The sequence below is a fragment of the Canis lupus genome, chromosome 22 (assembly GCF_048164855.1).
Source record: "Canis lupus baileyi chromosome 22, mCanLup2.hap1, whole genome shotgun sequence".
NCBI lineage: Eukaryota > Metazoa > Chordata > Mammalia > Carnivora > Canidae > Canis > Canis lupus.
Window position 1 is genome coordinate 6,656,020 of NC_132859.1, and position 23,813 is coordinate 6,679,832.

A 23,813-nucleotide genomic window follows, 5' to 3' on the forward strand; every position below is an offset into this window, starting at 1 on the left:
CTCGATTACGAGAACATACTTCTCATGCTTACGACTCCTGTGATAAACATTTTCTAACCAAAGTGGTCCTTTTTTTTTTTTTTCAAGATTTTATTTATTTATTCATGAGACGGGGAGTGGGGGAGGGCAGAGATGCAGGCAGAGGGAGAAGCAGGCTCCATGCAGGGACCCCAACGTGGGACTCAATCCTGGGTCTCCAGGATCACACCCTGGGCTAAAGGCGGCCCTAAACCACTGAGCCACCCAGGGATCCCGCCAAAGTGGTCTTTAACTCTATCTTTTAAGTTGAAACAAACACCTGTACTATTTTCCCTCATAAAACCACTAGGATATTTGATCACAAATTATACACAGAAGACAATCATGCGAGAAACAGTAACAATATTCTATATACCGACCCTTCAAACACCTGGGCTGTCTGATCAGGATTCAGGATGAGACAACTGTGGTATCGTCTGAGAACAGCCACGATGCACACACACAGTCCCGTTGTGTAACTTCCCGCCAGGCTGGAGGATTTCAGGAGCAGTTCGGCCTCCACAACACTCAGTTCGTTTAGCAGCTACAATGGGAGAAGAGAATGAATAAAAATGTAGCTGCCAAAATGAATAGGAAAAACATTTAATTTCACAAATCATGGACATATTGAGTCATTCTAATACCGTCTTATCTCACTTATTATCCTGTCCCAGGACCATGTGCACACACAACTACAGAGTGAGAAAATAATCCCCAGAGAATCAAACTGGCTTTTATTGTTAATCCATTTTTTAAAAAAGATTTTATTTATTTATTCATGAGAGACACAGAGAGAGAGAGAGAGAGAGAGGCAGAGACACAGGCAGAGGGAGAAGCAGGCTCCATTCCATGCAAGGAGCCTGACGTGGGACTCGATCCTGGGTCTCCAGGATCAGGCCCTGGGTGGAAGGCAGGCGCTAAACCACTGAGCCACCTGGGCTGCCCTTATTGTTCTTTTACCAAATGCTACAGTTTTTCTTCTGCCTAGACATTGTGGACATACAATCAGGAAGTATCCAACATTGAAACAGCTACTAAGACTTGATGGCAGCTCAAAGTTCTAGACCAGATCATTTCAGAGAACATCACACCTCTCACTTTTTCTTCTCTTTTCTCTTCTTTTTAAGGAAACAGAAGTTACTTATCATTATTTTCTTGTGGTTAACAAAACAGTTCCAATAAGCAATAGAAAACAAGTTTTGTTTCTATTCACTAAAAACAAGATAATAAATAAACTCAAGGATTTGTTCAAGAAATTTAATGGGACAAATCAAATTATAGAGGTTTTTTGTTTGCTCTTAAACTAAAATACACTCTACAATAAATAGTACATAAACTTTCACCTTTCCTTTTCTTTTTTTTTTTACAGCTTTTATTTATTTATTTATGAGAGACATAGAAAGAGAGTCAGAAACGAAGGCAGAGGGAGAAACAGGCTCCCTGCAGGGAGCCCGATATGCGATTCGATCTCAGAACTCCAGGATCACGATCTGAGCCAAAGGCAGGCATTCAACCACTGAGCCACCTGGGCGTCCATAAACTTTCACCTTTCCCTAAGGAAAACAACAAAAGATGAAAACCTCACATTTTGGGGATCCCTGGGTGGCTCAGGGGTTTAGCGCTTGCCTTTGGCCCAAGGCGCGATCCTGGAGTCCTGGGATGGAGTCCCACGTCAGGCTTCCGGCATGGAGCCTGCTTCTCCCTCTGCCTGTGTCTCTGCCTCTCTCTCTCTCTATCATCAATCAATCAATCAATCTTTTTTTTAAGAAAAAAAGAAAGAAAACCTCACATTTTAAAATGTCTGTTATATATATATTTAGTACCAATTGTAATTACTTAATTGAAAATCATGAAAACAGCTGCAATTAAAATACTAGCCAAATACTGTTGATTCAGAATGTCTCAATTTTGCAAAAATGCACTGGGCTGCTCGTTTTAAATTGTCTGATGCCTAATAGGTTTGCTTTTCTAAAAAATGAGAGGATACAGGGTCTCTCTGATACCTGTATTGCGAAGTCAATTAGTCCATTGATGTTCAGCGCTGGCTCCATTAGATCAAAGATAAGCTGAATATGGTGAGCCAAAGGGAGATGATAGGATGTTCCTGAAGCAAAGCTTGTGATTTGTTCCAGCACATTGTTGGAGATCTGGGCAACGAAAAACAAACAAAAGTGAACATAATTATAAGATCAATATTCAAACTTATTTTTTTAAGCAAGAAATTTGAATTTACATATTCTACTTGGAAGAAAGTTAAAACATATTTCCACAAACGAAAAGTAGGTACAAATCCGACAACTTCCTTAATGCAACTATAATTTAAAGAAATAAGCCAAGTTGTCATTAAGATCTTAACCCAACTATCCTAAAGGTAGAACTACAAATGCTAAGTAATTTTCAGATAACATCTCATTATCAATGGACTTGTAAAACAACACAGATCTGGGGTTTTTTTTCCTCACTTAGATAGTATTTTATTTTAGTCATCAACAGATTTCTCCCTTATCCATAGCAATGTAAGACCAAAATGTATTAACAGAAGTATTGCATTAGGGAATATTTGATACATTATTGATCTATTATCATAGAGCAAAAATATTTTTAAGTAAAATTAGTTTCTCTGAAGAAGACAACCTGACACTTAAAGTGAACTAACTCAATAGCTTGAGAGGACTCCAAACATGTTTTAAAACCGTTTCTATAAAACAAAATAAGGCCAAACACATATACTTTATGAAAGAAATTTTTACGTAACTATGAATATCCCAAATGCATAACACACAGCTTTAAGCAGCTACCTGAGATGTCACTTGATGCTGATCAAAATATGAAAGGAGCTGAAGTTTTGTGAACACAGTCTCCAGTGTTGGAAATGCTTCCTGTTTGTTCTTCCTGGCTTTTTGTCCTTCGTCTCCAACTAGACATACAGTAGATACATTACTTTCCATTTAATAGAAGCTCTTGACTTTTTCAGTGGATACTTTCTATTTAAGTATAACATATAAGGAGCAGTGCACACAAGCTATGAATTGCTACAAAGCAAATATACTCACATAATGAGACTGGAATGACCAGATTACGCACCAGTTACCTAGATATCCTCCTAAACACCTCTCTGCCCCAGGAGATGGAGATCCTGACCTCTAAAGGCTTTGATTATTAGTATTACGCACTTTGGAACCACATGAGAGATACTTTTTACGTCTGGCAGCTTTCGTTCAACCATAACCTTCTGAGTTTGATCTACATCATTGAGACAATTTTAACTTATTCGAAATATCAGTAATTCCCATTCATGGGTAATATACTACTGTGTCAAAAAACCACCCTGTATTTATTTATTCTGAGCAGTTTCCAGATTTAGACTATTTACGGGAAGTGTCTCTATACACATTTCTCACTAAGTCTTAAAATATGATGCTAACGATGAAAGGGGCGGTGGGGGGTTGGGGGGGAATCACCCAGGATCACAGAAACTTCCCTGGCATCTTGTTAGGACATTCACCATGATATGTCTCCCAAACAGTTTAATATGTATAAAAGGAAATTTAATTTTAAACTTTTTTTAGGAGTAGCAAGGAATTAAAGCTCTCCGCATAATGGGAAAGTGCCACGTGTGTCAATTTCGCATAAGGAAGTTTAAAGAGAATTAAAAAAAAAATTATAAACACTACCTAACCCCAGGAGGATTCTCGTTTTTCTTAACAGTTCTAAGGCTAAGATCCAAAAAGAATCAGATCCTGACTTAAATATTCTTAAATATATGGATTTAAAAAGACAAACCTAAAAAAAAATACCAGAAAGATTGGATTTTATGATATCTAAGATCATTTCTAACACTATGATTCTAAATAGTCAAAGGCTACTGAGTTGGGAGCTTCATCACCCATGTCTTCTTATTTGGGAAAGTTTACTTTCAGAGAACAAAGGTCACTTTACAAATTTTGTTTTCCCTATTAAAGACACAACTATTTCACTGAAGGCAAAGAGATTTTGCTGAAGGCAAATGTAATGATTTTAGAAAATAATACTAGAAGAGATTTTCTTTCTGCACACACACCAGGGTGCTTGATTTCCTAAAGCAGAATAGAGTAAATAGAATTAAAAGGTGAAGCAGAGTAAATAGAATAAAAAGGTGAAGAGTAACAGAAGGTACAAGACTGTGCCACTTTAACACCAAATCTAATGCACAGAGTAAGAACTAAGAAGTTCATTAAACCTACTTTTTTTCCATATCTATTCTCAAATTAAGTGTGGTCCCCTGCCTTCTATATAGCTGCTCACATGTAATAAGCATGCTTAAAATATCCAAATTCTGAATTTTTCATTTACTAATATCATTGATCCAAAGCTCAATCAAAACTCACATCAATGGTCTTGGGTACAATATATTGTAAAAGCGAAGATGACGTACTTAGTCCTTCCTGGGACCAACACACATAAACAAAAATAACACACTTGAGGAAGTACAGCCAGCATGAGAATTCACAAATGCATTTTTTTTTTGGTTTATGCTAAATAGGCTCTATTTTACTTCATGTAGCTACATTCTGAAAACCTCATATACACCCCTCAATACATTCACTTTCAAAAAAACTTAAATCAGTGGTGGTTCTCAATGGACTACTTTATTTCAATGATTATTTAATAAATAATAATGTAGTCATAATTCACAGATTTTCCTCATCTATTTTATGTTAATTTGCTATCATAATATATGTTATTGCTCTTTTTTGTTGCTTAATGTTGGTTTTCCTTTAAAAAATATTTGGCCTTTTTTGTTATGGTAAACTTCATTACTGTTAAAAAAAAATGGGGGGCCTAGGTGGCTCAGATGGTTAGGCGTCTTGCCTTCAGCTCAGGTTATGATTCTGGGGTCCCAGGTCAGGCTCCTGGCTCAGCAGGGAGTCTGTTTCTTCCTCTGCCCCTACCCCCGTTCATGCTCGTGCATGTGTGCTCTCTGTCCCAAATGAATAAATAAAATCCTATAAAAATTGACAACCAAAGGTGACTAGCCAATGTGAATGGAAAATGAAGGCTGACCATGTTTACCTTGAAGTGTCACTTAAACTTCCACATAAGGCTTGGCTAATGTGAGAACGCTTCTAGTGAGCTCCTCAAAACCACACCTTTATAGGTAGCCAGAAATGAAATACACGCTAACACAAGTTCTGTGTTTTCCGGCCTTATCAGTTCTCTTTGCTGAAACAGTGGACAAATCACCTTTCATCAAAAGTACAGCTAGCTAGCTAGCTTCTGGCAAGCATACTAGATTTTAAGCACTGACTTAAACTTCGACTATTTATCAAAAGATAACTCACTATATCACAAAATAACATATCTCTGGTTGAGGAATTTTATCTGAAATGAGAGAAAGTCACGGGCGCCTGGGTGGCTCAGTCGATTTAACATCCGACTCTTGGTTTCCGCTCAGGTCATGATCTCAGGGTTGAGGGATCAAGCCTTGCAGTAGGATCCCAGCTCAGGGTGAAATCTGCAGGAGTCTCCCTGCCTCAGTCCCTCTCCCTATCCACACATTCATATACTCTCTCTCTCTCTCTCTCTCAAAAATAAGTAAATCTTTAAAAAGTAAAATTAAATGAAATGAGGGAAAGATAAATCTCTCCATTGCAAATCTCTCTCCACAGTGGTGGTTCTACTGATGATATCTCAAAAAAGTAGCATGGAACAACAATGATTTTTTCTTTTGGGGTTCATAAGCAAGAACTGCCTATTAAAAAGACTGGTACAAAGATAGGATAGACTGCAGTCTGGCCTGAAACACTCATTGTGAAGGAAGGAAGGAAGCAGTCTCAACAAAATAGGACACCACATTGTTTCCTTCCCCTTTGGACCCCTCTCAGACTTCCAAACCTTCGAATTCCCAACAATCTAGGAAGACTCTCTAAAATTAGTATTGATGAAACAGGAATTATTGACCCTTCTAAAAAAAAGACAGTGTCCATCCGGTTTCCAAGTACTCAAAAAGAAGCTTCAAATCTCTCCTAAATTCAGTGTTCTACATGCAATCCATTTTATCTTTTCGCTAACACAGAGAAACAGCAAAACATAAGATCAACAGTTTTCCTTAGAGCAGGTTCTTTGTTTCTGGGTTTGTGTTTGTTTTGTTTTGTTTTTAAACCAAGCTCAATAATGACAGGCCAACAACAACAGGGTTTCAGTTCCCATCCACAATTCTCAGTTGCTCCCTCATGGGACCCAGGGTGGTACAAGGTCCGTCAGTGGCAATGGTAGGGAGGGCAGTCAGGGAAATGTTGTAAATCACCAGAAAAAACTCTTCCATTATGTCCTAAAGACTATCGCCTCAGACATCAGACACCTGCTACACCACATTCACACTGAGAAGTGTGTTGCCTTTGTACCCTGCTGCTGCATGGGCAACCCTACTGATGGAAAAGACACAAAGCTATTTGTATTGGTTCTAGCTCTACTTTTCTCTAGGAATGATCTAGTGTGGGCAAGCTCTAGTAAACACGTGGCTAAAGTCTAAAGACTGGAGGGCCTGTGAAGAGATTCATGAAAACGTATGTATTTTGTACTGGCCAACAAAGTAGGGCTCCTACAGTGGTTTATGCCAGGTGTAGAAAGAACACTGTTTGCATAGGGAAAATTCAAGCTTTTTTTTCCCCCTTTGATTATTTACATAATAAAGAAATAAACACCAGTAATGGTAGTGAAGTATATATAATGATATCGTATTTTATATCTTATGACTGCCTGATAAAATAAACAATCCTTCAAAAGAGTAATTAGGCAAATGTGAAATAGATAATTACAGAATTCCAATTATGCAATGTGGTGACATAATATAAAGGCATAGCTTTACTGTAAAATATATATGTCAAGAGCATGGGGAAAGACTATTCCAAGTAAAGACAGCATTATAGAGCAAAGACCCGATTTCCTTTTTTTTTAGTCGAAATCATTTGGTGTTATGGGCAGTCCTCACTACGTACTGCAATTATTCTTCCGAATAATAAAGAAAAGATCAGCAACTACACTGTCATGATTTTCAATTATTGTGCAAATATGAGTACTCAGAGCAAACTACAAGCTTAAAAAAGGATGGTAAAGGATAGTAAAGAATGGGAGAAATGGAGATTTTCCGGGCTTAGGATTTTCCAACACCTTCTTCAGTATTTCATTTATGCAGAAAATTTTTGGGGAAAAGAAAAGAATAGAAAATTAAAATTACCTTATGTTATCTACAGAACATGGTATTTTAATATAAGGATTGCTATAAATGGAACCAAGGCCTTAAAATTTCAATGTGCTTATTCATATTTCAGTAAGACAGTCATTCAGGAGAGGAAACACTCTGGTGACGGTGCCATGTATGACTCTGATAAAGACCGTGCTAGGAGGAAGGGCGAAAGACAGCACAATAGGACCAAAGGCATTAAGGCTCTTTACCCCCTGTCTCTGTGGTGCTCTTCTTATTTAGGATTTTCAAAATATCTTTGGTAATCTTCTTCAACTGATGCCTCGCTTCGTCACGCTCTTTGCCCACTCCATAAAGAAGGATTGTGCGCTGGTTACATTCATGACTTGAAGATTCATCCTGAAAAACAGAAAATGCATTTTGAAACCCTTGTTTGCAGGGGTGGGGTTGCATTTCATGTCCATGAAATGCACTAACCACAGCATCTCCATGCTGGCTTGCGGTGGTGGCATCCTGCCCGCCTTTCAATTCACCTCAACCTCCACTGGCAACACCCTTGTTTTTCCAGTTTGGGACTTGCTAAAGTGTAAATAAAAAAAAAAATTTAAAAAAAAAAGTGTCAACTGACCTGAAGTCCTAATAGAGAAGCATTTGGTGTGGGCGTACCCTACGGAGTAAGTTTTGACTCTTGAAAATTTTTCATTGTTTAAAATTTGACATGGTAATATTTTCACATCATATTACATATTATCTGGTCCTACTTTCTCAAGGAAACTGTTATTTCTTAGCAAACTTTTCTATGTAAAGCATCATTAAAATATATTTTTTTTAAATGACCTAGCTAGGATCCTCAAGTGCTTTGAGAGAAAAAAAAAATGTTCCACTGGCTTCCAACATGTCTGTGTGATGTGTATGTATATTTAATTCCAAATGACAAAACGATAAAGAGGGCAGGTATCATTAGGTGTGAGGCAAATAGTTGAAATGCAACAGGTTCTACACTACCCTCCTCTACTGGACCGTCTCCCCACCCTCATTCCACAGACACAGTAAATTTAAGCACCGTATATCCCACAAGAGAAAAGAAATTACTTGCTGACACCATACCAATAACACATACCCAGTGCTAACCACATCTTATACTCTGACATTTTATTAGCAAAAGTCCAAGCTCTATGCCGTAGTACGTCCCGTTTTCTTTCTTTTTTGTGCATGTTTGCCCATGTTAGGCACTTGGCCTTCCTAACAGAATCTAATTCTAAGGAGCCTGCATGAGCAAAGACTCCATCTCCCAGGGAAGACCAACTGCACAGTGTAAATAATGGCCACAAAAAAAACGAGCAAAAAAGCCTTGACTTGGAGAATACCAATGCTTATGTGAACTTATTTAAAAACAAAAACAAAAACAAACAAAAAAAACGAGTGCACAAAGTCTACGCTCTGCACAAAGTTGCACTTTGCTTTTGTACTTTTGAAATAAGTGCCTGTTTTCTCTCTCAGCTTCTGTCACTTTCCATCATTCGATCTTTCTCACACACGTGCACTCAAGTCACCACTTCTTGTTGCACTGATTCCTTTTTTCATTATACTCCTCACAGACATATGCATTTTATACGCTGACGATCCATCTTCCTATGCTGACCAGGAATAATTAGCAATGTTTCACGTGTTCCAATATGTTTCTTTAAAAAAAAAAAAAAAAAGAGCCAGGTGTTGGTCAATACTAGAATTTGTTAATTCCTATTCTGAATATCCAAATGTCCTCCAAAGTTTCAAGACAGACCTAATCACAGGATAAAGTCAACAGAGGTAGTGACCTACAGTTTGTTGCACACCTGAATGATCTAATACACTCCTTATTCATCTTCAATTTTTGTTGCCATTACAGGGCATTACTGATGTATCTATTTTTTGTCTAGTGGGATGTAGATGAGCCCTGGAAAGGAAACAGGAGGGCACTGAGAAAACCGTACAAAATTCAGGCAGGGGGCACCTGGGTGGCTCAACTGTTTAAGTGTTTGCCTTTGGCTCATGATCCTGGGGTCCTGGGATCTGGCCCCACATTGGGCTTCCTGCTCAGCGGGGAGTCTGTGTCTCCCTCTCCCTCTGCCCTTCCCACTGCCTGTGTGTGCTCGCTTGCTCTGTCTCTCTCTCTCACTCAAATGAATAAAATCTTTAAAGAAAAAGGAAAAAAAAAAAAAAAAAAACCTTAGGCAGTGTCAGTCATGTGCTCTACTAAGTGTTTTCCATGAAGGTACTTGTCAAATAGTTCTGATGTAAACTTCTGTGTGAGGAGTGATGGGAAGATGGTAGTAGAGTTACTGAACAACTGCTTTTAGAGTATCTTCCTATGGGAAGACAAGAAGGGAGGAAGGGACCTTGAGAAAATATAAGGATGAATGTTCCCTGTCCTCAAGGAGCATAGTCAGTGTCCCAAAAGTAGCATTTGTAGAGCTTGTCACAAACACATAGAGACCGTGGCTGCACCTGCATCAGTAACAAACCAGCCTCAGGGTAAGGGAGAGCTGTGACTTAATTTGGATTGTGCCATTTGCTGACTCCATGGTCCTTTGAGTCTTTCTGTCCCAGTGAGCCTTTCTGGGCCTCAGATTCTTCCCCTGAAAAATGGGCTAATACCACTTTCGAGATTTTTTTTTTAAGAATAACTGAGATAAAGTATATAAAACAGTTGGCCTATCAGACAGAGAACCCACTGCTGTCCATCAGATTTCTACAATTTCACTTCTCACTTGCAGGCACCCCAGGTCCACGCTGTACTGCATTACTCAACATTTCCTCAAGACACCGGGGTACTTCCTTCCTTTGCTGCTGCTCCTCCCGCCACCTAAAATACTCCGACCTCCTGCCTCTCACGCGTGTAAGTGCTGTGCACAATTACGGCGTCAGGTCCCTCACTGTCACCTCAGTTGAGTGTAAGCCCTTAGCACAGGAGGAGTATGGAGGGGAAGAGAACCTTTGAAGCACTTGCCACACTGTAATTCACTCATTTTCTTTTTTTTTTTTTTTGTTTTAATTCACTCATTTCTGAGTGATTTGTTTAACGTCTGCCCTTCCTGCCACACTGTAATTCACTCATTTTCTTTTTTTTTTAATTCATTCATTTCTGAGTGATTTGTTTAACGTCCTGCCCTTAAGTGCCCTTAAGCACACTGTTAGTTTGTGCTTACAGTCTCCTTAGTTGGCACTAATTAAGCACTTATTATATGCTGCTAGGGACTGGAGCACTATGTCCTTGGGAGGGGTACAAAACCCCCATGTTCTCTCTAGAAGGAGGGGAGAATCAAGAGAGCGGAGATATGAAGGAGATCAATAAGCCATCAAATGATGCACACGTCCTCTCCATAAGTAATAAGATGAATAGACAGTAAAGGTCATGGAAGTCGGAAAAGAGACATTTAACACTGGGGGCCGCTGACAGTGTCAAATGTAGTAAGAGGTCACAATGGATGTTGCCTCTCTGACTTGTTTATTAAAAACCAGACAAATCAACAAATTACTTATGACCCTCAAAAGAGAAGTTTCTCTAGAGCGGTAGTGGCAGAAAGCTGGAAATGGGGTTGTAGTAAGAGTAGCTGGTGAAATGGTAAAGGTGAGGGAAGTAAACCCATGTTCACTAGTAGATGGCCATGAAGACTCACCTGAGAGGTGGGGGAGGAAAAACGTTATTAGGATAACCAATAGCAAACTCTGGTGCCAAAGATAGGTTTCAAATAAGTGAGTCTCTATGAAAGAAAACCAGATCAGAGGGTAGACAACTGATAATGGAGATAGAAATAATGGCTGCTTGTTTAGAACTTGGAAAGAAAGACAAGGACAACTTTCTACTAAAACACAGAGAAAACAAAGAAAACTGCTAAAAAAAAATACTACTACAGGGAAATTTAGAGATGAATAAGGAACCTGAAGAGAAGCTTCTGTTCATCGGCGGCTCTGATTTGCTCAGAGAGTTGGGCCAGAAGCAAAGTCAAGAGTTGAGAGCGAGGGCATGAAAGCAAGAGCAACTGGCATTTACCTGCAAAAGAACCCACCATCAGTCTCTACAGGGGGCCTGTAAAGACCATATTTGTGTCAGATAATTAATATTTTTAGGTAAATCGTGCTAGCCCTTTACTGGTCTTTAAAGAGGAAAGACAGATATTTTTAGCGACTGTTTTTTCATTAGCCTACAAGATTCATTTATATCAATTTTTTTTGTACTTGCTGAAAATATATGAGAATGTCAACCTTAGAAAATGGGCCACATATTTCCAAAGGTATGCTCTTTCAATGAGGTATTGTTTAATAATCCTCAAGTTGCATAGGTATACGTAATGTCAATGACTAGAGATTTGTACCAAAGAATTACTCTATGATTTACACCCTGAAGGACACACTTGTTGGCAGGAAAAGAGAATCAACTGGAGAGTCCATGGAAGCCTAGCCACTCCTCTCAGGCTAGCCCACTCTTATGCTTGGGTTGGACAGGTGATCTCCCCTATACACTAATTTCTGGAAAAAAAAAAAAAATCTCATCCTTGGGATCAATTTCCCTTTTTCTCCAGATAACATCTGACACTCAGAAAGACTAATAAAGTGATCAAGAAACTAGGATCTCCAAAAGGCCCTAGAAGGCCGGTAGTACTACAGAAATTAAAATAGGCCTCTTAAGCCCAAAACCTTAGAAGAAAGAATTAGAGTTAATGGAAAGAAATGAAGTCTCCTGTAGGTCATCACTGAAATAGAAGTGATTAGAAATGTTGCCCACAACAGGTGTATGTTCACAAGATGTGATAACGGAAGTGAGATGATCAGAGCCGCGTATTCTTTTAATCTCATTCATATATCCTGGTATTTCTACAGTGCCCCGATAATCGTAGAATTTTAAAATCAATGAATTAATGTTCTTTTTAAAAGGAGATATAAACGAATCCCACTCTAGATCTGCTTCTTTTTCTTCCAAACACTAATGAAAAGTAGATGAAGTCAATGCAATGGTCCCTCATAACAAAATATAGCATTTCCTACTTCCCTACCACTCTGTAATTGCATATGTTTAAATACTCAAATACAAACCCAGAATACATCAAGAAGTAAACTGCACAGAGCATCCTACCCCATCTCCCAGAAAAGCAGTAAAAACCACTTTTTAAGGGGCACCTGGGTGGCTCCGTTAAGCATCAAACTCCTGGTTTTAGGCTCAGCTCACGATCTTAAAGTTTTGTGATGGAGCCTCAAGTCTGGCTCCACAATCAGTGCACAGTATGCTTAAGCCTCTCTTCTCTCTTTCTTTTCTCTCTCTTTCTCTCTCTCCTCTCTGAAATAAATGAGTCTTTTAAAAAATATATTTTAAAAAGTTATTTACATAAAAACTGTATTTTAGTTAATCTATTAAAATGAAAAAATCTCCTAAAAGAAGCCTTCAAATTATTTCTTTTAGCTGAGTCTTTCAATATGTCACTTGATTCTGTTCAGAGTAACTTCAAATTACTTATTTAACTTCAAATAAATGTTCCATGAGTGATAAGCCTTAGGCAGGCATGTAAGAAGGGAATGTACATGCATGGGGAGGCTGTGTCAAATGAACAAGAAATTAGCAGCTTCTGCTCATTCATTCTCATAATTACTCTACCTGAAATGGAGTAACTTCCTTTAAATCCAGAAAGTAGAAAAAACTAATAAAATAAAATGAATTAATTAAATAAATCCAGAAAGTAGGAGGATCCTTTCATTAGACTTATATAGAAAATTTTTGTTCTACAATAGCTTATTAGCCCTTAGTATGGCTGAAATGACAGCTTTATTCAACAGGCTCAATGCATCCTAGGAGCACAATGCAATGAATGTCAAGGGGCATATTAATTTGTTAGTAGGAGTTCTTCACTTTCAAAAGCAAAACAATCAAGCCAGGGATGACAAATAATTGGATCAACACAGCATTCTCTTTTGTTCAATAACCCATACCCAGGACTCCTTACTTGCGGAGTCTAATACGTAACCTAAATTTCTATACTCTAACAGGTGAAACCACTAGATTATGTAAGAACTGACTTAAAATGCATGTGCTCAACATAGTTCACTAATATCAAAATGATCAACCTAATGAAACCATAAAACGTTAGAGCTAAAATAGCCTGCGATCTAATCAAATGTCTCAATTTCATCTCCACCCTCCGGCCCTAACCTGGTTCCCTAAGGACCACTGGGTACCACCACCTCAGGACATGGATCTCTTGAGTTCACAGTAATCCCATAGGAAGCAAATATTTTCACACAAGCAGATTACCTTCAATAGATGTGGCAAAATAAATAAACCAGTGAAGCTACTTACATTTAAAAATTCTGGGGTATAAATTCATTTTCCTAAGTCATCTCGATCATAGAAATTAACCAAATCAAAATTAGTCCTGTTTCCAGTGATAATACATACAATCGCAAACTGCATGGGCTATTGTTATTAATGAGACTGAAGTGCACAACGTGATCTTCTGTTTGTGAAATAATATACTTGACCCTTGAAAAACACAGGTTTGAATTTTGTGGGTCCACTTAAATGTTGATTTTATCAGTAAATACAGTACAGCACTACAAATGTGTTTTCTCTTAAGATATTCTTAGTAATATTTTTTCTCTAGCTTATTTCATTGTAATACAGCATCTAAAACAGGCAACATACAAAATATGTGTTAATCAACCTATTTTATCAATAAGGCTTCCATCAACAGTGGGCTATTCGGTTTTTAGAAAAGTCAAAAGTTACTTTTATATATATATACATTTATTTATATATATATCAACTATACATCAATTCAAAACTTAAAAAAATTAAGTTACATGCAAATGTCAACTTCTTTTTTTTTTTTTTAATTTCAACTTCTATAGACCCTAACTCTCATGTTGTTCAAGGGTAAACAGTGTACTTTTATAACCTGAGAGGCTTCTCACTTAAAGATTTTAGTCACTTTCAGCATCAAGTTCTCTACAGATAGGTACAGTTGTGAGTGAATATGAAAGAAAAGTTCATTTAGACCAAGAGCTGGAACTTTTCATTTCAAATCCCTATTTACACCCTTCTAGGAATTTGGAAACATAAATTCTTCATAAAGTATGATTTCTGGATCCTAAATTAGTGTTCCTTTAGTAGGGCATATTAATTTGTTAAAATCAGTCCTGATTTTTTTTTTTCACAAGCCTTGTTTCATCTGAACATCTTAAAAATACTATGAAAACATCCTTTAGACTAAAGCTGGCAATTTGCTATATAGGGAAATATGATTTCTATTTTCTGAAAAAACAGTACCACCACTCTATTCATGACATTTACCTTTCGCCCCTGGGCCTCAAGGAGCGAGGGGAGCCTGGTGCAGACAGTGAGATGAGGATTCCTAGATACACAGGGGTTACAAATGCAGGCTCTGGGATCAGATATCATGGGTTGGAATGCGGTCTCTAGCTTCCCTGCTCTGCTGTTCCGTTTCCATCATACGGAGAATGGAAAGAATATGATATAACACTTCTCACAGAGTGACTGACATCAAAAAATAAGATAATACACAACAATGTAAGAAGTCAAATGTCTACTATTATTCTGCAGTGAACGTAGGTGTGAAAGTGTTTTTCGGAATTATAATTTTGTGCCCCTAAACCAACAAACAAGTATTAAAATTCGTTAACTGCAATGAATCTCAAAACAAATAAAATTATAAGGATATCCACTTTCCCAGGGCACCTGGGTGGCTAAGTCAGTTGAGCAACTGACTCGGTTTTGGCTCAGGTCATGAGATCAACCCAAATGCCTGGCTTTACGCTCCACGTGGAGTCTGTTTGAGAGTTTCTCTCCCACTGGCCCTCCCCTGCTTGCTCACCCATCTCTCTCTTTCTCTCTCTCTCTCAATAAAATCTTAAAAACTTTAATATCAAACCTCTAGATGACTATGACTCTCTCTCAATAAAATCTTAAAAACTTTAATATCAAGCCTCTAGATGACTATGAGATCAGAATCATTATGTGACGGAAATGTCTGGCTGACAATTACTCAGATTTATAACTTAATTACAAACTCTTAATGCCAACAAAATTCTCAGGTCAGTTTAAATCCACAAAATCAAACATTACTTGTGCATGAGCTTCACTTGAAGTTGGAAGGTTCTAATGGGTGCACCCTGAGCTTCTGACTCAGTGGAGCTAGGTTGGGGCCCAAGAATGTGCATTTGTCACAGCTTCCCTAGGCAATGCTGAGCCGCTGCTCTGCACTTTGAAAACTGCTACCGAAAATGATTTAACATACGCAGCGATGGACACACTCAAAACTCAAAAGAAAGAAGTAACCAAAAATGTACGTTCACAGCAAAGGCACCTACTCAAGTGGATCTACTGGAAACAAAAGGACACTACAGTTTGAAATACTGTATGTGTGCACCCCCCCAAAAAAAAAATATAGAGAGAGAGAGAGAGAGAGAGGAAATAGTGAAACAGGGATCCCTTAATTTAATGATATACTCCCCCCAAACCAAAAAGCAAGGTTACAAAAAATATTGTTTAAATTTAAATTCTATTTAAGAAAAGCATGAAAGACACTTTATATAATAAGCCTGGCAAGGCATACAACTGTTTTTCTTTTTTAATGTAATTTTGGAATCTTAAAATTTATAATGAGAGGAAACTGTTTCACGTACAAAGACTTGATCAAACACAGATTTAAAATAATGACATTATTAATCAGGAAAAAAAACAAAGAGCAAGAGATTTAGCATCCGTAACAAGCACACATTTCAAGTTAATGTAATTATTTGTTAAAAGGCAATATATCACCCAGCTTGAGCACAGTATGTTTTCAGGTAAATAATCTAATGTAATTATTTGTTAAAAGGCAATATATCACCCAGCTTGAGCACAGTATGTTTTCAGGTAAATAATCATCTAAGAAAGCAAGCTTGCAACCTTCTCCAGGAAGCAGACTTCGAAAAGCTTCATCTCAACATGGATTTATCATGTGCATGGAAAATAACCAAAAGAACTTATAAAGCATCAAATTCTATGGCAGGCTTCAGCAAAAAGCAGCAAGATTTTAAATTGCTTCTTAAAAGACGAATTCTTACCCACCCTGCCCCACATTTCCCAGGGAAATAAAAGCAGAAGTCCTAAAAAGGGCCAGACAGAAATACAGTGTCTGCACAGCTTTGAGTCTAGGGCTTTGGAAGGTAATTTCTGACTGTGAAGTCTTCTCTTCCTCTCTCTATTTCTCTCTAGAACACTCAAGATTTACTGATGAAAGCTCAGCAGATACTCCATCATAAAGAGTTATAACAACTAAACTAAGACATTGAAAGGAAAATACCAGATGATACTCTGCAGGATCATTAAATGCCACTTAATGGATACATTTAAATCCTCCTGAATCAACACAGTAACCAGGTAAACTTTATATCTAAAAGCATTTGACAAATATATGTGTTTACATGTGATGATGGGTGTATACAGGTTTGTCAACTTTTCTTAGAATGGGAAACCTTTAATAATTGATTTTAATGCATGTACTTCTTTGGAATAAAACTTAAAATATAACCTGTATTGATGATGTTAGAGACAACCATTAACTGCTTCATTAAATACACATGCACAAGGCATGGAAAATATAAGTGACCTTAGTTATTTTACTTCCAATGGAAAGTGAGACTTAAATATAGACAGATAGAAGTGATACTCCTGATATAAAGAATACTCATTAAATAAGATACAGTATGTGCAAAATTAGCATTCTCAATGCATAATTTGCAAAACTATCAGAGAATGCACAAATAAGAATAAATAGCGGTACTAAAGAAGCTTAAAGTCTACCATCTTAATTTCAATTTAATACTGGGTTTTGATCGGTACTTTTTTTTTTAAGTTAAACTGGGAAGGAGATGTTGGAAATTGAAGTCGTAATTGTGACAACATGAATCTGTTATTTTCAGTGATTAGTGAAAAATGACGTGGGAATTTAATGTTATCTTTATTTGTCATGCGTCTTTCACATGGAATGATCTTCTTTTAAATTTGGATATATAAGCTTTTAACATTACCATGTCTTATTTTTAGGAATAATATTCATACAGGATCAATTCCATTTGCCTTTGATGAAATAAAAACATTACAAATTACATTTGAAATTTCAAAACTTAGATGCCAGATAATGTATTCAAGTCAAGTGTTAGTTTTCTTTTTAAAGCCACCGGTTGTGGTATAATCACCTAAGGAACCAGACAAGGACATGGCTTTGGTATTTTATTTTAGCAATATATAGTATCACTATATACTCTATATACCTGGAAAGTATGCCCTGGCTATTTTGAGGAACACCATGTGATGCCCACTTCAATTTGTTCACAGGTTTTTTTTTTTTTAATTGAATGGTATTCAAGAAAATGTATGTAAAAACTTCCAATATATTGTGCAAAGTCAAAATGAGATATGTGTGGGTTAGAATATTTGAAGCTAAAGATGGAGTCTGAGGCTGATTTCTGAATGGATGAGCAATATAGAGGCAGAAATATCTTCCAATTATAAACTAAAGTTTTATTTCTGTTTAGCATTTATTTAGTATATTCCCCACAAGATCTTACACAAATTTCTAACAGTCAACTATCAGTCACTTCTCCTCAATACACTTTGATGGCATCAGAGTAAATGAAGCCCAGGAATAGTGACAGTGCAGGAAAAGTGACTGTGAAAAGAAACAAAAGAGCTAAATGGCATGGAAATGAAGCTGGAAAGGAATAAAGCACAATCCACATGTTTCTCTTCCCATTTCTATAGGCTGTGCGCATTTGCCTAAGTTCAAAAACATCCTTTAAAGGGGCAAACATTTAGCAAGTGAGAAATGCAAAGCATCTATAACTTCATATAATGGACTTCTGACCATTTTATTTGCTGGAGATAGATTATTTGCCACAATTAAGTATTCTGAGATTCAACTTTCTGTGTTCTTACTGTCACAACGGGGATTGGAAACCTCAGTTTTTAGAAGGTGGTCCAGAAAAGTTACATGAAGAGCAATATTGACAGTCGGGGGATTGCAAATAACCATCCCTTATCCTCCTCCCCTAGGTAGCAAAGAAGAAATACAAGCCATGGACAACCTTACCTCTGTGGCTGGGAATGGCAGTCTGTGTACCAGAGATTACAAAATCACCCAGGTCCTCTTCCCACTCCTCTACACTGTCCTGTTTTTTGTTGGACTCATCACAAACAGCCTGGCAATGAGGATCTTCTTTCAAATCCGCAGTAAATCCAACTTTATTATTTTTCTTAAGAACACAGTCATTTCTGATCTTCTCATGATTCTGACTTTTCCATTCAAAATCCTCAGTGATGCCAAGCTGGGAACAGGACCACTGAGAACCTTTGTGTGTCAAGTGACCTCCGTCGTATTCTATTTCACAATGTACATCAGCATTTCATTCCTAGGACTGATAACTATTGATCGCTACCAGAAAACCACCAGGCCATTTAAGACGTCCAGCCCCAACAACCTCCTGGGGGCTAAAATTCTCTCCGTTGTAATCTGGGCATTCATGTTCTTACTCTCTTTGCCCAACATGATTCTGACCAACAGGAGGCCGAGAGACAAGAATGTGAAGAAATGCTCTTTCCTCAAATCAGAGTTTGGTCTGGTCTGGCATGAAATAGTCAATTACATCTGTCAAGTCATTTTCTGGATTAATTTTTTGATTGTCATTGTATGTTACACACTCATTACAAAAGAACTCTACAGGTCGTATGTGAGAACAAGAGGCGTAGGCAAAGTCCCCAAGAAAAAGGTAAACATCAAAGTTTTCATTATCATTGCTGTATTTTTTATTTGTTTTGTTCCTTTCCATTTTGCACGCATTCCCTACACCCTGAGCCAAACCCGGGATGTCTTTGACTGCTCAGCTGAGAACACTCTATTTTATGTTAAAGAGAGCACACTTTGGTTAACCTCTTTAAATGCATGTCTGGATCCATTCATCTACTTTTTCCTTTGCAAGTCCTTCAAAAATTCCTTAATGAATATGCTAAAGTGCCAGAATCCTGCAACATCTCTATCCCACGAAAACAGGAAAAAAGAACAGGATGGTGGTGACCCAAGTGAAGAGACTCCAATGTAAACCAACTAAGGTAATATTTCAATTGATTAGTGTTTGGAACATTCAAAAGGAAAGCACTGTGTACAAATACTAACAATGACTCTCTAAACACGGAGCAGAAAACAACAGAAATAATTTTCATTTACTTTTCCAGTATTAAAAGCTACCTAGAAGAAGAAACCTAACATGTAGATATGTAGGAAAAACAAACTATCTAATCATGATGGTTACAAGCCAAACTACACACAGTCGAGGGTTTGTAAAATGCTGGCTAAATAGGTGACCATACAATATCTATTATAATTTTTTTTAAATATGATATTGAACACAATGCTATCAAGTTATAATCAACTAAAGAAGACTGATAAATCATATAAAAATCTTCTGACTGAAAATTAAACTTACATACACCCTACTCACTCCCTAACCAAATGCTGGTTTTATTGGGATACTCATTATAAAAATGTAAATGGAACACACAAAGAATATTAACTATGAACTTCTCATTATCAGCAAAAGTCTAAGAAATTTAAATCGAAGTGATAATTGGACTGAAATTTTTAATTTTTCATTTAAAAGAGGTTTAAGAATACATTTCCAATATAAAGAACAAAAACAACAAAGTTATTAAAAGTTATTTTTATGACATTCTAATACCAAAAAAACCTCTGAATATCTCCTTAATGCTAGGGAAGACAGTTTTATTAATGGTACAATACCATGACTGCTACTTACCCTTATTAACTAGCTTCTAAAAAACACGTGCTACTTGGTTTTAATGAATATTTGCTTCAGTAAGAAAAACAAATGTGATTATGTGGTTGCAAAGCTTAATTATTAACAGAAAAGTGGTTAAAATGTTTGTAATTATTGGTTTGTAATTTGTGTGTAATACCAAAAAAAATGTATATTAAACTCTAAATCACACTTTGCTGGAATTTCTTTATTCAAAGACATCAGATACCACAACTCACCTCTTACATACTCCTACATCAAACATCAAACCCAATTAATAAAGGATAACTGCCAAAATGGTTTTACGACACCTTATTGGACAAAGTCTCTGTTGAAGATGGTGTTAACACATCATGATTAGTTCATTAGTAAATGATGTCTGATTCTACACAAGCCATACTATTTTTAATATGAACAAAATACATAACACACTTGGAAACTGACTTATCTCAATTATTTATGATCCTCAGAGGTGATTCTCAAATGTAAGGCATGGATACCAATATCAAAATATGATGAGAGAGGAAATAAAAAGGGTGAGTTGCAGTATAAGGAAGTTCACTGAACTTCAGCATTAATCAATTTTATCTAACTCCTCCAGAAGATCTGCTGAGATAAATGTCAGCGCAATGTTGAACTCACTTAACTTTCTGAATGATATCTATTGTCAAGTGGCTGCATTTACTTCCCTGGCTCTGCTACACGCAAGCACCGGATGTTAGTGGAGATGCACAAAGAGAAATGCATCCAAAAAGATCCGTATTCTACATTCTTGCCATGTGCACTCATGTAATGTACTCCAATATCTCATATATGAGCGTGCACATTCTGTAAGAACAGGAGAGTGGAGTTGGAAGAATACTAGAGATCAACTAACCTGATCTTCACTTGAAGTTGGAAGGTTCATTAAAGTATAGCTAACGGTGCACCCAGAGCTTCTGACTCAGTGGAGCTAGGTTGGGGCCCAAGAAAGTACATTTGTCACAACTTCCCTAGGCAATGCTGAGCCGCTACTCTGCACTTTGAAAATCGCTACCAAAAATGATTTAACATACACAGCGATGGACACACTCAAAACTCAGAAGAAAGAAGGAAGCAAAAATGTATGTTGGGCAGCCTGAGTGGCTCAGCGGTTTAGCGCCACCTTCAGATCCCAGAGGCCCAGGATCGAGTCCATCGGGCTCCCTGCATGGAGCCTGCTTCTCCCTCTGCCTTTTAATTTTTCATTTAAAAGAGGTTTAAGAATACATTTCCAATAAAAAGAACAAAAACAACAAAGTTATTAAAAGTTATTTTTATGACATTCTAATACCATTCTCTGCCTCTCTCTCTCTCTCTCTGTCTCTCATGAATAAATAAATAAATAAAATCTTGTAAAAAAATGTGCGTTCACAGCAAAGGCACCTACTCAAGTGGAGTACGTGGAAACAAAAGGACACTATAGTTTGAAATACTGTATTTGTCTGTGTGCAAGCATCAAAAAAAAATTATATAAAGGTAATAGTGAAACAGGGAACCCTTAATTTAATTATATACTCCCCCAAACCAAAAAGCATATGGGAAAAATGAAGGTCAGATCCACCCTCAGCAGTTCGGAGTCAGGGGGTAAAGAGTTGGTTAAAACGGACACAACAGTGCCATGACCACATGAACTGCTGGAAGACTGCAGAGTGGGCAAAGACTTTCCCAAATAATCTTTCCCTTTGGGTTAAACTAAATCCATGGAGAGGATGATTTCCACAAGAGAAAGAAAAAACCAGAAACACTAATGGTATTATAGTGTTTTTGTAAAATAACTGTAAAGTGTCTGGAATTGCCTGCTTTTATAAATAATATGAAAAATTTACATTAAGCCCTAAATCACAATTGGTTGGGAATTCCTTATTTAACGATGTGAGACAGCATACACTCCTGTATCAAACATCAACTTGAATCCATTCAAGACAGATTGAGACACCAGTATTTACACAGAGTATTCACGTTTCCAGGTTTAGGAAATTTAATATACACAATAAATCTCAGATTTCATAATAACTTAAAAAAAAGTGAAGCCAAATTTCATAGACTCAGGTCTACAATAGTCTTAGTAGCTAACAAGTCCTAAGTCTGCAGGTTAGTGGCAGTTTTTCAAAGTGGCTTTTTATAGAAACGGTCTAAAGCACGTGTGACAAACAATAGCCTACAAGCCAAACCTAGTCCACCCCGTTTTTTATAGCCTGCAACCTAAGAATGGTTTTCACATTTTCAAATATCAACAGGAAAAAACGTTAGAAGAAAATTTCATGCTGTATAAAAGTCATATGAAATTCAAGTTTCGGATCCATAGTAGGTTTATTAGAACACAGCCACGTCACCCAGTTTTAATCCGTGGTTGGTTTCTTGCTACAACAACGGGGTTGAGTAGTTGTATTGTGATGAAGACTGTATGGCAGCAAAACCTAAATATTTACTAAGTGGCTCTTTAGAAAAGAAGATTGACTGACTAACCCTGGACTAGAACTCTGAAAACAAGGAGAAAATATACATAAAAAGAACCCTCTATTCATGCATCTAGTTGTTTCAGCAGCTTTGTACAGAAAACAACTACAGATTCCGGTGTCTGCACTAGGTGATCACTGCTGAATGCTAATACCCGAAGTCAGATTACACGGATACCAGTTGGAATTAAATATGTAGAAACACACAAGTCAGTAAATAAAGAGAAACAGCCTGATTTTAGTTTTTAATGGGAAAAGAACGTTAAAAAAAATCAGTTTCCAGGAGAAATAACAAATGGGCAATAAAAATATGAAAAATATATACTCTAATAAGCAAATACATTTACATTACATGGATTTTTTTCACCTGTAAGTTTAGAATTGCTTTAAAAGATTTTTTTAATAGATTTTATTTATTTGAGATAGAGAGCACAAGCAGTGGAGGGAGAGAGGGCAAGGGGCAGAGGGAGAGGGAGAAGCAGATGCTGATCAGGGAAGCCTGACGGGACCCCAGGATTCTGGGATCATGGATCATAACCTAAGGAGAAAGCAGACCCTTAACTGAACCACCCAGGTGTCCCTAAAAGATTTTTATGACAGTGTTGGAAGAATCCCACTCTGTGAGACTGTAAATTGGTACAAGTGTTCTGGAAAGCTACTTGAAAATACCATTCAACATTCTGATGCACAGCTTTGGTCCAGCAATACCACTTCTAGGAAATTTTCTGCAAATATGTTGAAACAACTACACAAAGATAGATGGATATATGTGTCCTATAGTACTGTTTTTAATGGAGAAAAATTCGGAAGAAAAAAAATTGAAATGCCAGTCAGTAATGGCTTAACCAAACTATGATAACTTTATATAGCATAGCTTTTAAAAATTATATAGCATAACTTTATATAGCATAACTTTTTTAAAAAATTAGCATATCTTCATGGACTAACATGAAAAGGAAACAAAAATCTGATATGGCAATAAATGTAAATATATATATATATATGCACACACTGGTATGCATATGCAAGAGGGGGATTAACTTTCTACTACACACATGCTTATATTCGAATTCTTCAAACTTGCTTTCCTTTTATAATAAAAAGATGAAACTAGATATTTATATGTTTCAGGCAATAGTATGAATTTATTGCCTCCTTCCAGTTATATGTAGAGATTTTCTAATACCGGTTCTATTTATAGATACTTCTACATTTAATGTTAAACAACAAAACTTATTTTATTTTTTCCACTTTCAGTTAGTCCCGTGTGGAATTTTTATAACAATTTCAAA

The 23,813-nt window shown here is 37.0% G+C and overlaps 2 protein-coding genes across 10 annotated transcripts in view; one reads left to right on the forward strand and one right to left on the reverse strand.

Annotated features, from left to right (window-relative positions):
• P2RY12 (purinergic receptor P2Y12) overlaps nucleotides 1–20,236 on the forward strand; it is a 45,933-nt gene extending 25,697 nt beyond the window's left edge. The window contains exons 2-4 of one of the 3 annotated variants that reach the window (XM_072792279.1): nucleotides 9,958–10,079; nucleotides 16,449–16,613; nucleotides 18,288–20,236. In XM_072792279.1, the coding sequence (XP_072648380.1) occupies nucleotides 18,311–19,330 (1,020 nt within the window). In that variant the 5' untranslated portion in view covers nucleotides 9,958–10,079; nucleotides 16,449–16,613; nucleotides 18,288–18,310 and the 3' untranslated portion in view covers nucleotides 19,331–20,236. Of the gene's footprint in view, nucleotides 1–9,957; nucleotides 10,080–16,344; nucleotides 16,614–18,287 lie in introns of those variants that run through there. The other 2 variants (XM_072792280.1, XM_072792278.1) reach the window with 2 other exon arrangements.
• Nucleotides 1–23,813, reverse strand: part of MED12L (mediator complex subunit 12L) — a 323,177-nt gene that overhangs the window by 73,616 nt on the left and 225,748 nt on the right. For all 7 annotated transcript variants that reach the window (XR_012014723.1, XM_072792271.1, XM_072792270.1 and 4 more), the window contains 4 exons: nucleotides 7,453–7,600; nucleotides 2,817–2,935; nucleotides 2,022–2,165; nucleotides 399–562 (listed from right to left, as the gene is read on the reverse strand). Coding sequence is in view for 6 of the 7 variants with exons in the window: in XM_072792271.1 (XP_072648372.1) it covers nucleotides 399–562; nucleotides 2,022–2,165; nucleotides 2,817–2,935; nucleotides 7,453–7,600 (575 nt within the window). In the remaining variant the exon portion in view is untranslated. The remainder of the gene's footprint in view (nucleotides 1–398; nucleotides 563–2,021; nucleotides 2,166–2,816; nucleotides 2,936–7,452; nucleotides 7,601–23,813) is intronic.